We start from the raw sequence: 18,373 nt of genomic DNA on the forward strand, positions 1-18,373 counted from the left end.
ACTACCATTGATGAAATAGGGGCCAATAAGTGTAGTACCAAACATCCCACACCAGACGTTAACTCTCCATTTATGCCTATGTTCCACCTGTCTAAACCATCGTGGGTCATCGCTGGACCAATAATGCATGTTCCTTGTATTTGCCTGTACTTTGTTTGAAAAGGAACATTATTCGGTAAATAGAACATTGGAGAATAAGTTCGGGTTGGCGAGGATTTGCTGCTGTGCCCAGCACTGTACACGATTCTGGAAATCATTCCCATGCAATTCTTGATGTAGGTGTACATGGTAAGGATGGAACCGGTGACGTGTAAGAATATGATGTACACTGGTTTTAGGAATACCAATCTCATGTTCAAGCTGTAATGTGCTCACATGTGGATTCATAGCAACGGAAGCGAGAACAGTAACTTTGGCACCTTCGTCTGTGTGAGTGCTACGACAATTGCGATGTCGTGGGTTGAAACTTCCCGTTTCCTGCAGCGTCGCAACAAGACGAGAAAACATCCATCAGGAAGATGGGTTCTTGTCAGGATATCACTCTCTTTACAGTTCCGCTGCCTGCGTAGCATTTTGGTTACCTTCAACAACAACAATAAGAGAAACGTTATGTCGATGCAGTTTGTAGGAAGGACAGCCTTTACTGTATGCCTACTTTATACAACAGTATTTAAAAGGACCAAACTACTGTACTAAATGTACCCATACAAAAGAAAACAGTATTGTAGTTATTGTTCTGCTAACTTACATTCCCCATAGATGAGTAGCATTTCTATCTTCTCTTCGTTGGCGTACATTCGACTAAAACAACTCTTCAACTCATGATGGTTGACAGAGTGATGGGTGTACATTCTACTTATGTGTACAGAATAAGATTTTCACTCTGCAGCGGAGTGTGCGCTGATATGAAACTTCCTGGCAGATTAAAACTGTGTGCCGTACCGAGACTCGAACTCAGGACCTTTGTCTTTCGTGGGCAAGTGCTCTACCAACTGAGCTACCCAAGCTTGACTCACGACCCATCCTCACAGCTTCAGTTCTGCTAGTACCTCGTCTTCTACTTTCCAAACTTCACAGAAGCTCTTTTGCGAACCTTGCAGGACTGACACTCCTGGAAGAAAGGATACTGTAGAGACATGGCTTAGCCACAGCCTGGGGGATGTTTCCAGAAGGAGATTTTCACTCTGCAGCAGAGTGTGCGCTGATATGAAACTTCCTGACAGATTAAAACTGTGTGGCGGACCGAAACGAACTTGGGACCTTTGCCTTTCCGCGGGCAAGTGCTCTACCAACTGCGCTACCCAAGCATGACTCACGACCCATCCTCACAGCTTCAATTCTGCCAGTACGTCGTCTCCTACTTTCCAAACTTCATAGAAGCTCTTCTGTGAACCTGTGAAGTTTGGAAAGTAGGAGCCGAGGTATTGGCAGAATTGAAGCTGTGAGAACGGGTCATGAGTCATGCTTGAGTTGGTAGAGCACTTGCCCGTGAAAGGCAAAGTTCCTGAGTTTGAGTCTTGGTCCGGCAGACAGTTTTAATCTGCCAGGAAGTTTCATACTTATGTGTACATTTATCCTCTGTCAACGTCAGCACTTGGATGTGTTCCATTACTCCGAGTACCTGTGCTAAGCACTGGGAGTGTCAACATCAGTGTTGTGTTATATATTTAATAATGTTGTGTTTCAGTGAATGGTACACTGTGATACATTTTTGAATAGGTCTTTAGGAGAGAAAATGAATTACTGAATAAAAATACAGGGTGCCATTTAAAAAAGTCATACCGCTGTTCATGTCTTTGTAAAAAACAAAGCTGCAACAAAAGTAATCGTGCTGATTGATGTCCCCCTGACGGCTAAAGAACAGTTGCTTGAAACTTTTTGTAATTTGCATCTGGACAAACAGTTATTTAGGGGGGTCGAAATAAATGGGACACCCTATATAGTTGGCCTCTAGTGCAATTTAACTTCAACAATCAATGGAGGAAATTAATAGAGCAAGTATGATTGTTGGATTGGAGTCAATTGTAATGTATAATCAAAACATGGAAGGGATTTACAATGAAGCCATAAAACCAGTTGATGAATTTTTGTATTTATGAAAGGTGAAGGTGACAGTGACGAGATGAACAATAAGACATAAATGGAATAGTAAAAAGTTCCTGGAGTGCTTTTGGTAAGCTGCATAGAGTTTTCAAAATTAAGACCCCAGTATAGCTGGAAAATAATGATAAATATCAGTGTGTATTACCAAAGAGACATGGACTTTCAGTATGATAAGCGTTACAAAACAGAGAGAGTCTGTGACATTCGCCTGCTGTATTTCTTCATTGATAGTCTTTGTTGTCAATGTAATGCACTGTTATACTGGCTGAAAAATGGGGGTGCAAGTTCAACACTGACTACTGCAAATAATGTAGCCGACAGTTTTACACAGTTGCGTTTCACAGTTCTTTACTTCACTGTTCACAACACACACACCCCTCCCCCCCCCCCCCACCCCCCTTTTGATAAGCCTCATTAATAGTGTGCAGGTATTATACTGCTACAATAGTTTACTGTTGAACATCTGTGAGCAGTAAAAACCTAACCACACAGTTCTTGCAGAAAAATACGCTACGTGCGACGCCATTGAACAGACACTGCCATTATTTTAACAGACAACATACTTGTGTTACACTTATTTCACAGTTAAGTTGATGCATTTTTGTTGATCTAACCAATACAGGTTTCTTTTCTTAAAAATCTCCCGTGGGCTGACTGACTCGGGACCAAAAATTGGACCTTTATATATCCTCACAATAATAGGTACTGAAACTACACATTGTTCGATGTTTAATTTACAGAAATTACAATTAAAGCATAATTTATTCAGTTAACTGAATACATTGAAAATGCCTTCTTTCTAACAGTTTCTTCTACTGCAAAGGTTATGCTGAATTATTTGTTTAAATAATGAAATTAACTGATATAGTTAGACAAACAATACTTTTGACAAACCTGGTAATTACTTTGGAATTAAATAAGGGCTGGCTTTGCTAATACGTTTTTGAATGGAGCCAAATAAATACTTTAAGAATCCTTGTAGTTATTCTTCCAGGTAGTACACAATTTATATTTGTTTATAAGTCAACAATAGAATCTAAGTCAAGGAGCAGTTACTGACTTCACCCTTAACAAAAGATATTAATTAGGAATGGTCAAAATAAATCAGGAAATTGATGACACAAAACTATGCACAAAATTAGATCTGGTACTGTATTGTTTAAGACTGAGAGCCAACCTTTCTCTTTTATGAAAATGCAAATTATACTCATGTATGTTAATAGTAATTAGGCAAAAATGAAAATAAAATGAATTTAAGGAGGCAAATGGCAAAACAAGAGAGGAAATAAAGAGATCCCAGCAGATGTCAGCCAGCAATGAAGGGCATCTTGTAAGGAGGCAAATGGCAAAACAAGAGAGGAAATAAAGAGATCCCAGCAGATGTCAGCCAGCAATGAAGGGCATCTTGTTGGGAATTACTAATATTGAGTCAGAACAGGCAAATTGTTCAAGAAACAGACTGGATTGGAAGACATAATTATGATGTTAATGAAAATTAAATGGAAGTTGACAGGACATAATGCTTGATGAATGGCTGGCAGATGAACCAAAAAAATTCTTTCCTCTATTTCAAGCCACAAGAAAAAAATGTATATGAAGGCCCAATGGAAGATTGACAGACGGTATCAGAAAACATGTATTAGTTACGCATATAGGTTTGTCGAAAGAGCAAAATCCATGGGAAAGCCTGGAGGAGTCCTTAATTTAGTAGTGGATGCCAAATGACTCGTGATGATGACAGTTGTGGATTTCAGCATCCTTCTTATTGTTATAGGATGTACAATTAAACTTGTTTATGGCTGTGCTGCAAACAAAATGCTCAGCACTGTAGTTGTCACAAAGCTGCACTTCTTCTTTCCAAGACTGTCAAATTGAACTGTTTGAATCATATAATAATCTGTGTGTGTTCATTAACACTGAAAAATATTCCTCCATAAGAAAATGAGTCTACATTATTTCAGATCATTTGTTTGTAAAAAAAATTATTCTTACTACCTGGGAAGGTTTCTTAGTCGACAAATTTCTGATGAGATTGTTAGCTGTAGAAATCCCTTAATAACAATAATTTTTGATGTGCAGAGTTGCTGTTATTATTATTATTATTATTATTGTTATTATTGTCATTACTGCTAGTGTGTACACTTCAGGGGGAGGGAGGGGGAGCTGGAGGAGGCTGACATGAAAAACTTTTTAACAGAGTGTCATTAGTTGACTTCATAACAACATAGATAGCCAGTCATGAGAGTGCAATGTCAATATAATCATATTTTTGTTAGAAGCCATATCAATTTAAGTATAATATTATGAGCTGCTGGATTTCTTATTTCAGAAGAGACACAAAGAGTTTTACGACTGAGCTTGGATGAATTTTCACTGCCCAAATTTTACCTCCTATTTGGTATCAGCAAAGTTAAATCAGCTGCAGTTACAGCATTTCGTTCCAGCTACAGGCATCCCAATGACAGATGGTAAGTATGTTACATTAAGTAAATGCACCTAGTCACACTAGATTCTTTTTGTCGCATTAACACTAAATGGAATCTACTCTGCCTGTGCCACAATGAATAAAAATTACATTTTCTAGGTATGGCGGTGAACGTTGTTTTTCTGGAGCACCACAGGACCGTGAACGTTTATCTCTCACTTCATTGGAGACTATTACAGATGCTCTGCTAGAAATTATGGAGGTAAAGCCAAACTGCTACGTATAACATGGGTTCTTTATCGAGATGATCTCTTTGTCATTCTTCTATGTAATAAGCATTAAATCTGTTACAAAGCAGATAAATTAACTGCCAACCTAAAGAAAATTAGCAAACTACATTTGTAGGTATAGCAGCCTAAAATTATACAAACGGTAATATTGTTTTACAAAAGCAGATGCATTGTCATAGATATTAATTTACACATGTTAGCTTAAGAAAACAGATGTTATTGTTACATGTCTACAGACTTTGCATAACAGCTCTGAGCTCAATTTCTTCAATAGTACTGACCCTGATCACATATTTGCAAATTCATAGCGAGTAATATTTTGAATTATTTGGTTGTTTGTATGAACTCTTAATTGGTATGCATTTTACAAATACAGATGGAACATACCAGTTGGTCCCCATAACTTTTCTTTCTTCCAGTCACTGTAGCTCTTCCTCAGAAAATGAAAACAGTGATGGAGCTGGTATACATGTACTGTTCTGTTTGAACTGAGTGACTATTGAAAAGTGGAGTATAATGTTTCACCTACAGTTAAATGAACTAATGGGCTAGAATTAATGTGGTTAATTAGTAGGCTTAAAATTAAGAAAGAAAACTAATTAAAGTATTCAGTTTTCAGAAGAGTGAGCTAAAGCCGATGATGTTAGGCTGGCAGTGAGAAAGTGTAAAAAGGGGAAAGGAAAGCTGTTAAAAGATAGGTATCATCACTAGTTTCTTTATTCCTTATTGCTTAAAGACTTGTTTCATGTCTCATCGTATATGACTATGGGGTATTGCCTGTTGACTTATGTCTCAGGATCTACAACCAACATTTCTCTGACAATTTTCCTGACATTTTGCCACCACAAATGGCTGATATTTTCAGAGGTTCACCCTCCATTTCTGGTGACAAAATGGAGTCGAGCCCAAAACCAGATGGTATATATACCTCTCACACGAAAGTTCGAGGGCTTTTCCATTGTCGTTGCCACTGTTGTTCTCCTCTTGCTTCCTGCAAAAGTTATTTGCTGCGGCATGGAAATCCAGGACCAATTTACATTGAAGCTTTCTTCTTCCTTGTTGGACAGGACAGAGCCAAAGCAAAACAAAGTAGAAAAAAAGCCTTAAGGTAAATGGATCCTAGATTCCTGTACTGCAGCAGACGACTGTTGCAGATAGTGATGGGAGACCCACACATCAGGAAAATCATTAAACAAATGTCAACTGAAGATCCAGAAACAGAAGCCAACAGGCTATAAATCAACAGGTGGCCAGGAAAGCCTCAACAAAAAAGGAAATGAGCATGTGGCATCATTGGTCTGGAGGTTCCATTCGGAGAAGTTCAGCCACCAAGTGCAAGTCTTATTTCATACAACGCCACATTGGGCGGCTTGTGCGTCAGTGATGAGGATGAAAAGATGATGACGACAACACAACACCCAGTCCCTGAGCAAAGAAAATCTTCAACCCAGCTAAGCAGGCAGACAGCCTCAGCAATTTTATGTATAACCAAGTGTATCTAACAACAATGTAGGAAAAGATAGATTGCTGCTTACTGTAAAGTAGATGTGTTAAGTTTGCAGACAGGCACAATAAAAAGACACTTACACAAACTTTTTGGCCATGGCCTTCACCAGCAAAAGAGAAACACGCACTATTCATACACACAAACAAATGCACCTCGTGCATACATGACTGCCACCTCTGGTAGCTCTAGGCCAAGCGCGCCTGCTTATGTGTGTGAATGGTGTATGATTCTCTTTTGCTGGTAAAGGTTGTGCCGGAAAGCTTTGTGTAAGTGTCCTTTAATTGTGTGTGTCTGCAACCTAATGTGTCTCCTTATGGTAAGCAGTAATCTATCTTTTCCCACAGTGCTGAAACCTAAAGTTTCCATTGTTTTATGTTTATCCAAGTTTTCCTTATCTGTTTCTAGATAGCATCTATCCATCTGCTATTACATTGTCTTCATTTTCATTTCTTATTATGAGAAATTCAGAAAAGAATTTCCTTGGGCCACCTTCCACCAGCCTACCTCCATTTCAATAATGTCATGAACTCCAATTTTTTCATCATTCCTATTCGCTATCGTTATTCCGAACATAATCATTTCCACTGGAAACTCTTCATTTTAGGCAGGGCTATAGATGTTAGGTGGTGCAGGTTAGAATTGAAGGGGTCAGCAGAAGAAAGTGCTAACCCTCCATTTAATTAGGATATCTGCTCACATCATCTATTGTGTTTTTGAATACAGCACATGGCAATACTGAGTTTTTCCAAACATGTCGCTAGAAAGAGTTGTCTACTACATAATTTGTTTCATCCTAATGAATTTTTGTTCTTGTCTTTGAATGCATTAGCTCAAAATATACTCTTGTGGGTTAGCTCTTTCTTCCACCGACCACTTCAGTTGTCAGTGTGCACATGGACAGAAGTACTGGAAATTTATTTCTGCACATTGCATTTATTTCTTAAATGCCGATAGACTTGTCGTTTATAGTTGTTGTAATTCCAGGTTGTATTAACTGCTTCCATTACATCATTGCTATTCATCACCATCTTCCTTCAGCTTACTGGTTTCAGTTTAGTTGATCTTACCAAAGTGAATGTTTGAACACATTCTCACATAAAATGTGTTGACTTCATCCATTCTTTGTTGAAGTTCTTAAGCAGGGGTGTGGGTGGGGAGGAGCAAGTGTTTCAGATAATCCTTTGCTGCATACTTCTCCTTCGTTGTTTAGTTATTGAAAATGGCTTCCAAGGGAACAAGTAAGTATTTCAGTGAAATGGGATCAGCTGACCCAGCTACTTCTTCATGTAGTCTCAATGAAACTGTGATCTTATTGCAGATTTTGCTTAATAAATTAACATGTAGAATGTACACGTTACTTCTCATATGCTGCAACACAAGAATTTGTCAAAATGGAATATAAAGGTTTGCACTTTGGTTAATGGTTTGAGTGACCAATCAGAATGATCCTTCTTGATTATTCTCACGGCAAAACTTTCCTGAGGCAGTCACTAATCAGAAAATCATTTGCATCATTCCAATGCCAGTTTCTAATATAATAAATAATAAAATAGATCGAAATAAAAAAAAAAACTTTAAGTTAACTTAGAAACTTATTCCACTTTCGACTTCTATTCTGGCTGCTCTCTTACAAAAGCAAGCACACATTGGCATACATCGTCAGCTTTATGGTTACAACACTATTTTCCTATGGTTCATTTTCATAAGTTTTTACATAAAATAGTATTAAATTTTTTCGTATGTCCCACAGACACTCTCTCATTCACTCCCATGTATACACGCAACAAAATAATAAGCAGATAATAATTTTGGATAATTTTTGCACTACGAAATGCAGAGTAATTAAAGTTATGAAAAAAATTCCAGTTAAATAATTATATATATTGAAAATTTTGTTGTGCCTTTCGATGGTAATAAAAGGCAAACTGCTATTGTTGCTTACTGAGTTTTGAAACATAAGTGTCAGTTTTTGGACATTTAAGTAATTTTCTCTGTCTCCGGAACTATATGAGATAAAAATGCGAAATTTTGACAGGATTCTTTTCTCAATAACACAATATGGTGTACCAAGTTTGAACAAAATATGTTGATAATTACTATGCTTTATTTAGATTAATAGGGGGTATGAATTTACATTCCTACTAGATGATACTGGAGAGCGTTCTCATGGACAGTGGTGTTAGCTATTCTGTGAGTCATAGCAATGACACAATTCTGCAGCCACCATGATACACGGCTGCGTGATATACTGCAATAAATGTTATTTCAGAATAACTTGCTACATTACAACATACTCTAATACTATATCCAGGGCTGTTCATTACAACAGACTCATGTCAATATGTGGCATAAGATCATCTCTCTGGGTTCTTGTACTTTGCTTCCTCCTATTAGAACCTCTTTGTAATCTCGATCTGGAACCCATTTTATTTGTGTGTAGGTCTGTCCACACAGTATCCTTATCCAACAAAAATCGGGTTTGAAGTGACCCATGTTTTGAATATGCTTCCCAAGCTTCTTCAGTTCTCTGTCACCAACATGCTTCCACCCACATTGAGACATCAACATTATAAGATATATCAATAGTAATAGTGCCTCCAATAATTGTATTAAAGATGCAATCCCCTGCTATATCCAAAGGCTTTGCTTAGACACCTAGCCAACATTGAACATTGGTAGACTAGAAAGTAACAGCCACCTTATACAGAAGCACTACCTAGGCAGTTTGCTGTGTGTACATAAAAAGTCGCATGATTTTGAGACTGACTGTTCTGTAACAGTGTTACATTCCTTTCAAAATGTTATTCATTTTTGATAATCACATTTGTGTGTTGTTAACTTTCAGATGTTTCAATTTCACCTAAACTTCTTTTAATGATAACGAAATGTCTTGGGGGTGAAGATGAGGCCCCAGAGACAAAGTGAGTGACACGTGGTAGGCAGGTGCATATAGAATAAGTAAAAAAGAGAAGAAACTAGTTAAACAATATTAAACCTTGAAAGAATTCCATGCTTGTATTTAATCCACAAGAACATTTATTTTGGGATAATGAATGTAAAAGTAATAATAAGTTGAAAAGAGTCATTTTAAAACTTTTCCGTTGACAAACTGGAATTTATTTCTGTACCCAATAAATCAGTGATTTATGCATTAAATGACTTTTCATACCATTTTAAGTTGTTTACTGGAAAGCTTTCAGCATACTAAAAAACATAGACTGTTTACACACTACACAACAGCTACACTCATGGTGCTTCTCTTGAAATTTCCAAAAATCAACTTACGGGAAAAAAGTTTTATGTGCATTGATGTAAAAGTAGGAATCAAATAGGCTGTAGGTATTAAATGCACTGTAGATGCAGTGAATATGCTGTTCTATACTATATTCAGACTACTGGAAACTATTTCACAGCTTTTGTACTTTCCTGTTACACAGTCAGCTTTTTTGGCAGAAAAGTTAAATCTTGTTTCTTCACTTGCCTTTCAAATTCTATGAATCCACATTTCTTTCTATTTCTTTTCCTAACCCTTCACAGCTGCTATCCTCAGTATAATCTGCCCAATACTTCCTATGTCATATTTTGTGAAAATTGTATATTTATTGTAATCTTTCAAGCTTTTACAGTTTGATATGTGACAGACACTTTTCATGCATGAAACAACTGAATAGCCAAAACATTGTGTGTTTCCTATGAACAGTCTTTGTTACCCTTTCTTTCTTTTTTTTATGAATATTATCTTAAACAGGACTATATATTTTTTCCAAACGTGATTGTAGTATATGTAAATGTCAAAGGATTGGTTGTTTCACCTGTAATAATATAATTGAATCGGGACTCTGCCAGCTGTGTCTTCAGTGAGATAAGAATTGTTAAATTTTATCAAACAGAAATCTCGGATGGGTTACTCAGTGTCTTCAAGACACTTGAAGGACTTGGTTCATTGTTGGTGTGTATTATGAAGAGAAGACTTATGGTTCGAAACTTCCTGACAGATTACAACTGTGTGCCAGACAATGACTCAAACCTGTGACTGAACCATCCTGTAACTCACGACCCACCCTCACAACTTTACTTCCACCAGTACCTCGTCTCCTACCTTCCAGACTGTGTATGCAGTAACCGTTCTTCCCGGAGTGCTATCCCCAAGGTATTCAGACGAACATCTCTGAAGTTTGAAGGGTAGTAGATGTGATACTGGCAGAAGTGAAGTTGTGCAGGGAAGTCTTGAGTTGTGCTTGGATAGCTGTCAGTAGAGCACTACCCCATGAAGGCAAAGATTTCAGGTTTGAGTCCTAGTCCAGCACACAATGTTACGCTGTCAGGAAGTTTCAAATTAGCACATATTCCACTCCAGAGTGAAAATTCTTTTTGGGAACAATCCCCCAGACTCTGGCTAAGCCAAGTATCTGCAGTATTTTTTCTTCCATGAGTGCCAGTCACAAGGCATGTGAAATTTGGAACGTAGAACATGAGGTTCTGGCCGAAGCAAAAGCTGTGAGGGCAGGTCCTGAATTTTGCATAGACAGCCAGTGTGGCACACAATTTTAATCTACCAGAAGGTTTCAAATCAGCACATCCTTTGCTGCAGAGAAAAAAAATTATTCTAAAGACATAGTGCCTGTAGAAAATATTTGCTTTTCCCTCTGTAGATAACAGGGATGGACAACATAATATGGACAACTGACATACACAATATTTCTTTAATAATAAGGAGTTGGCCAGAATTGGCTTTCAGAACAGCTGCAATTCTTTGCAGAATAGTGTTGTGGAGTGTCTGAATAGTTTCCAACTGAAACTTCTCCCTTTCTTGTACCAAAATATCTGCCAATTGCTTCAACAGTGTTGGATCTGGCAGCCTGCTCCTCACTCTCTACTAACTCCCCATAATTGTTCTATGATGTTGAGGCTTGGCAATTGTGCTGGCCATTTGTTAATATTATGATGGTCCACAAACCATGCCTGAACCTTTTTGGTTGCATATATGGTCATGTTATCATATTGGAATATAGCAGTATTTGACTGAAATATGTTAGTTATAGTTAAGTTAATTGTCAAGGATGTGGAGATAGTCATCTACAGTAATCTGGTCAGTGAGGGTAATGATAGGACCAGCTGGATACCACAATATAGCAATCCAAATCATAATGGAACCTCACCCATGCTTGGCTGTAGGAAGCAGGTGAGCCAGATCATAACCTTCTTTTGGGGTTCTGCATAGATAAACACAAACATTTGTTGAGAATAATGTAACCAATGATTCATCAGACCATATCACATTCTTCCATTCATCAAGGGTTCACATTTTATGATTGTAACATCACGTATTCCGTAGCTTTGTGTTGGGTTCTGTCATTAAGGGTTTTGCAATTGCAGCTCTTCCATGGACGTTAACTTTGTGAATTTCCTACTGTACACAGAATTACACAACTAAGTGTTGAGTTCTGCAGTCATGTTTGCCATGATAGTTTTATGTTGTCTGACCACAATACTTTTAATGCTCATTGGTCTCTGTCGATTAAATTTGTCTTTAACCAATGATGTTTTACCATGTTTTGTGTCTGCTGTCATTACGACATATGCTGTTGTTTATGAAACATCAAACACTTCAGCCAATTTTCGTCGCAGGTGCTCCCACTAATCGTGCACCAACAAGTTGCCCTTTGTTTTTAGGTCTGAGGGATCATTCATTTTGCTGATCGCTTGTGTTACCTGTTGCAGAACAAAGAATATAATACACTGAAAGATAATCTCCAAGACTTGGAATATCAACTGTGCACACAGCAGTGTCACAGTATTTACACGTACTCAGTGGTGTCAACTTGCAACAAAAAGTACTATATTGCTTGATGTTTATATTATTTTGTCCATTCCATGTGTGTCAGATTGGTTTCAGAACAACAGACAAAAGTGTGCAAAAATAACCAATGTGTTACTGAAAAAACCGAGAGAATATATCTCTAAGAGTGGTGTGCAGTGGCAGTACGAAGGTTAACAATTAGACTGCCTCAATAAATGTTTGCTTTTCTGGCCATAAGTGATTTTCACTGTTTCTAAACAAGACATTATTAATTAATTTAAAATATTTGGTACATGTATAGTAGGATAAATCCCTTTTCACCAAATAGCAGAAAGGTGAGCAGTGGGCATGCAATTAGAAAAAAACTGGAAAATTTCTTAGTTTTTAAAGAAATTCCTTCCTTGGAACTAACACACACACCAAGAGTCTGGTAAATGGCTCTGTATACTTGCTGCTTGTGAATAGCCATTTTGTGTCTCGACTGGACTTTCTTGAAACTGATACTGAGTTTATACATTTGTTTGGCAAGGCAATATGCTTGTTCAGTTGGTGATGGCTATTTTCTTCTCCTCAGATGGCATGGAGAGGGGTAGGGGAGTACATATACACACCAGTTTACAAATCACTGATCTATATCTCCTTTTTCTAGGAAAGATCATGTACACAGGAACAGTAATACACCTCTCTCAGAATAAGATACTTAGTCAAGCTCAGTTTGCTATTCAGAAGTGTCTTTCCGCAGCATTTGTCATTTTTCAAGTCATGAATCAGATTATACAAAAGTTAAATGTCAAAATATTGGCAGCTGGCATTTTCTGCAGCTTGTTAAAAACATCAGGTCTCATAGTTCACAGTATTCTCCTACAGAAGCTCAAATATTATGGTATTAGAGATTTTGCTGCTAACTGGTTTTCACCTTAATTAGAAGCATGCAGAGTATAACATTAAGAAATCCAGGCAGTATATACAACCAAAAGAATCTTCAGAAAAAGTCAGTATGGGAGTGATAATGGTATTGTTCTTGGTTTATATAAATGATCTCCCGTCATAAATCTAGGAAACAAAACTAGTTCTCTTTTCTGATGATGTAAGTATTGTAATCAATTTTGATGGAGAAACTTTGCCACTTGAGAAGGTACATAAAACTATCTTGAAAATTAATAAGTAATTCTCTGCAAATGGACTGTCACTGAACTTTGATAAAACACAATACATACAATTCCATACTGCATAATACCTGGTCACACCATTAGAAATAATGCATGAGGATAAACCAATAAATCAAAAAATTCTTAGCAGTTTATGTTGATAAGAACAGAACTGAAAATGACATGTTACAGTCCTTAATTTTTGTATTACCAGTGATAGCAGATTTTGGAGATGAATATGTTAAAAAGCTGTCTTACTTTTCCTGTTTTCATGTAGTGACATCTTGTGGCATAGGGTAACTCGTCACTGAGGAAGAGAAAAAGTGTTTGGTTCACAGATTCATGTGATAAGGACAGTATGTCATGACAGTTCGTTAATGAGTTGAGCATACTAACAACAGCATTACAATACATATGCATCCTTAAGTAGTTTGTTGTGAAGAGCCAACCACTGTTCAAAGATAACAACAACATTCATAAATGGCAATATTATGAAAACAATAGTTTGTTACTCGCCATATATTGGAGATGTTGAATCACACATATGTGCAACAAAAAGTCTGTCAAACAAGTAAGCTTTCGGTCAGAAAGGCCTTCTTCAGAATAAGACAACTCACTCACACACATATTCACACTCACACAAACACAGTCTCTGGCTATTTAATTCCGATGAAGGCCTTTTTGGCCAAAAGCTTGCTTGTTTGACACTCTTTTTGTTGCGCACATCTGCAATTCAACATCTCCGGTATATGGTGAGTACGAATCTATCCTTTTCATAATACTATCATTATTCCATCTTGGATATTCCATTGTTTGTACATTAATAAATGTAAGACAAGGAAGAGAAATTATTTCCTCTATCCTTGACTCATTGTCAGCCTTAGTGGCACATATAGGAGTGAGATAATCAGTCATAAAAATCTTTGACCACTTAGCCGTTGATGTAAAGAATGTAATAGATAATAAAAATAATTTCAAACACAAACAAATAATATCTATTTGACAGCTAATGTTTCTCCATAGAAGAATTTCTTAATGTGCAATAATATGGTTTGTGTGTGTGTGTGTGTGTGTGTGTGTGTCTGTGTGTGTGTGTGTGTGTGTGTGTGAGAGAGAGAGAGAGAGAGAGATAGAGATAGAGATAGAGAGAGGGGGGGGGGGGAGAGAGAGAGAGAGAGAGAGAGAGAGAGAGAGAGAGAGAGAGAGAGCCTGTACTTGTCAACAGTCACTGTGGCAGTTACTTAAACATTTGTTTGACCTCAATCCTGGAAGTATGCATGAAATTATTTTTACTGTCAGTGCAAAAAGTTTTCTGTGCTGAGATGTAAGCTGCTTAAAACACCTAGCAAATCAACATATTTTCTCTAAGAGAAACTCCATGATAATGATCTCCTTGAGGGAAATTGACTAGAAATGGCTGAGTAATGAACAGTATGTATACTGCTTCAGTGACATAAATAATGTAACATATTTTTTCCACTGTCCATGCAGGCTTGCATGCGGGACATACCTGATTGTGACTGGTTACAGTGTTGGACACAACTGGCCAAAAGTTTTGCTTTCTCTTATAATCCTGCATTACAACCAAGAGCATTGATAGTATTTGGATGTATAAGTGAGTATTATTATCTTAGTCCCAATCTTTAGCATATTAGAAGTATACTGTACTGTAATTTTAATATGTCTTTTCTTGCTTTGAGAAAATGAAGATTATTTACTTTTACAATTGCTTAATGTAAACAAAATTTTTGGAATATTTAATGTATAATATTGTATGCAATAATGATCTCATTGTGAGATGTTTTATTATAGGTTCTGCTTTGCTTTTGTGAATGTTTCCTTTGTAATTTTAAAGCTTTTATTCCTCTTCATTGGTGTTACATCATGCATTTTGAAATCTATGTCAACTAATCAGTGTTCAAATTTGATTGTTACATGTTTTCAAGCACAATGAAAATGTGACACAAACAAAGCATGTCAGCCTTGAGGACAGCAGATTTATCTGTGAACATCATGAAAAATATTCTATTCGAAGCTGGAGATTGTCCAACTTGAGATGATTTGATGGATGGTTCAGTAGGATGTATGAAGTACATAATATGTGAGCTATTACAGCTTTTCAGAGCATAGGCATGTTTTCCAGAGAAAAGAAACATCAAATGGTTTTAGTGACATACATGATAATTATGAGGTCTGAAATTATGTTTGAAAGAAACAAGACCAGAACACTGATAGGGCACCTGGGGGAAATCAATGTCCTGCAAAAGCTGGCACTAGAAAACTTGCAGTAAACTGTCGTAATTGAAGGGCAAAATGTAATAGATGTTATGGTTCCAACATGAACAACTGTGCCCTTGAAGAGCACAAGATTATAATGTAACATGAAGACAGAAATATCAAATACCTTCAGTTATAGTGCACAACTTGTAGTCATGTTATGCTCATTCCTTTCCTTAAAACTATCTTCTTTCCAGGGTTTAATATTTTTCATGTCACATCATAATACAACACTGATCTTTCTGAATGATGCATTTTGCTCTGTGAAAATGTGTTCCAAATTCTCACAAGTTTGTAAAATCATCATCATCATCATTTAAGACTGATTATGCCTTTCAGCGTTAAGTCTGGAGCATAGCTCCCTTATAAAATTCCTCCATGATCCCCTATTCAGTGCTAACATTGGTGCCTCTTCTGATGTTAAACCTATTACTTCAAAATCATTCTTAATTGAATCCAGGTACCTTCTCCTTAGTCTGCCCCGACTCCTCCTACCCTCTACTGCTGAGCCCATGAGTCTCTTGGGTAACCTTGCTTCTCCCATGCGTGTAACATGACCCCACCATCTAAGCCTGTTTGCCCTGACTGCTACATCTATAGAGTTCATTCCCAGTTTTTCTTTGATTTCCTCATTGTGGACACCCTCCTGCCATTGTTCCCATCTGCTAGTACCTGCAATCATCCTAGCTACTTTCATATCCGTAACCTCAACCTTGTTGATAAGGTATCCTGAATCCACCCAGCTTTCACTCCCATACAACAAAGATGGTCGAAAGATTGAACGGTGCACAGATAACTTAGTCTTGGTACTGACTTCCTTCTTGCAGAAGAGAGTAGATCGTAGCTGAGCGCTCACTGCATTAGCTTTGCTACACCTCGCTTCCAGTTCTTTCACTATGTTGCCATCCTGTGAGAATATGCATCCTAAGTACTTGAAACTGTCCACCTGTTCTAACTTTGTTCCTCATATTTGGCACTCAATCTGTTTATATTTCTTTCCCACTGACATTACTTTCGTTTTGGAGATGCTAATCTTCATACCATAGTCCTTACATTTCTGATCTAGCTCTGAAACTTTCAATAGAATCTGCCATCACAACTAAGTCATCCGCATATGCAAGACTGCTTATTTTGTGTTCACATATCTTAATCTCACCCAGCCAGTCTATTGTTTTCAACATATGATCCATAAATCATATGAACAACAGTGGAGACAGGTTGCAGCCTTGTCTTACCCCTGAAACTACTCTGAACCATGAACTCAATTTACCGTCAACTCTAACTGCTGCCTGACTATCCATGTAGAGACCTTCAATTGCTTGCAAAAGTTTGCCTCCTATTCCAAAATCTCGTAGAAAAGACAATAACTTCCTCCTAGGGACCTGGTCATATGCCTTTTCTAGATCTATAAAGCATAGATACAGTTCCCTGTTCCACTCCATTGTTCTCCATTGTTTTCCGTAAACTAATGATCTGGTCCTGACAACCTCTAAGAGGCCTAAACCCACACTGATTTTCATCAAATTGGTCCTCAACTAATACTCGCACTTTCCTTTCAACAATACCTGAGAAGATTTTACCCACAACGCTGATTAAAGAGATACCTCTGTAGTTGTTACAATCTTTTCTGTTTCCATGTTTAAAGATTGGTGTGATTACTGCTTTTGTCCAGTCTGATGGAACCTGTCCCGACTCCCAGGCCATTTCAATTATCCTGTGTAGCCATTTAAGACCTGACGTTCCACTGTATTTGATGAATTCCGACTTAATTTCATCCACCCCAGCTGTTTTATTGCACTGCAATCTATTGACCATTTTCTCCACTTCCTCAAATGTGATCCTATTTCCATCATCATTGCTATCCCATTCTATCTCGAAATCTGAAACATTGCTGATCGTATTTTCACCTACATTGAGCAGCTCTTCAAAATATTCCCTCCATCTGCCCAAGACATCCACAGGATTCACCAGCAGTTTTCCTGACCTGTCCAAAATACTTGTCATTTCCTTCTTACCTCCCTTTCGAAGACTGCTAATTACACTCCAGAATGGTTTTCCAGCAGCTTGACCGAAGGTCTCCAACCTGTTTCCAAAGTCTTCCCAAGATTTCTCTTGGATGCTGCAATTATCTGTTTGGCTTTGTTTCTTTCTTCAACATAACTTTCTCTGTCTGCCTGAGTTCTAATATGTAGCCATTTTTGATACGCCTTCTTTTTCCTTTTACAGGCTGCCTTGACTGTGTCATTTCACCAAGCTGTTTGCTTCATCCTACTTTTACACACTACTGTACCCAGACATTCTTTGGCCACTTCTAGTACTGTGTCCCTGTACCTTGTCCATTCCTTTTCCAATGACTGTAATTGACTACATTCAACTAACTGGTACCTTTCTGAGATTGCTGTTATGTACTTGTGCCTGATTTCCTTATCCTGAAGTTTCTCCACTCTTATCCTCCTATATATGGACCTGACCTCCTGCACTTTCGGCTTCACAATCCCAATTTCACTGCAGATTAAATAATGATCAGTGTCATCGAAGAATCCCCTGAATACACGTGTGTCCCTCACAGCCTTCCTGAATTCCTCATCTGTTATTATATAGTCAATGACAGATCTGGTTCCCTTGCCTTCCCAAATATACCGGTGAATGTTCTTATGTTTAAAAAAAGGAGTTTGTGATTACTAAGCCCATACTGGCACAGAAATCCAAGAGTTGTTTCCCGTTCCTTTTGGCCTCCATATCCTCTCCAAATTTACCCATAACCTTTTCATACCCTTCTGTTCGATTTTCAATCCTGGCATTAAAATCACCCATTAGCAGAAC

At 37.6% G+C, this 18,373-nt stretch overlaps 1 protein-coding gene across 6 annotated transcripts in view; it reads left to right on the top strand.

Moving 5' to 3' along the window:
- Positions 1–18,373, top strand: part of LOC126354139 (neurofibromin) — a 447,919-nt gene that overhangs the window by 285,768 nt on the left and 143,778 nt on the right. For all 6 annotated transcript variants that reach the window (XM_050003542.1, XM_050003568.1, XM_050003586.1 and 3 more), the window contains 3 exons: positions 4,433–4,571; positions 4,688–4,790; positions 14,765–14,888. In XM_050003542.1, the coding sequence (XP_049859499.1) occupies positions 4,433–4,571; positions 4,688–4,790; positions 14,765–14,888 (366 nt within the window). The remainder of the gene's footprint in view (positions 1–4,432; positions 4,572–4,687; positions 4,791–14,764; positions 14,889–18,373) is intronic.

This window comes from Schistocerca gregaria, chromosome 1, assembly GCF_023897955.1.
Source record: "Schistocerca gregaria isolate iqSchGreg1 chromosome 1, iqSchGreg1.2, whole genome shotgun sequence".
In the NCBI taxonomy this organism is placed as follows: Eukaryota; Metazoa; Arthropoda; class Insecta; order Orthoptera; family Acrididae; genus Schistocerca; species Schistocerca gregaria.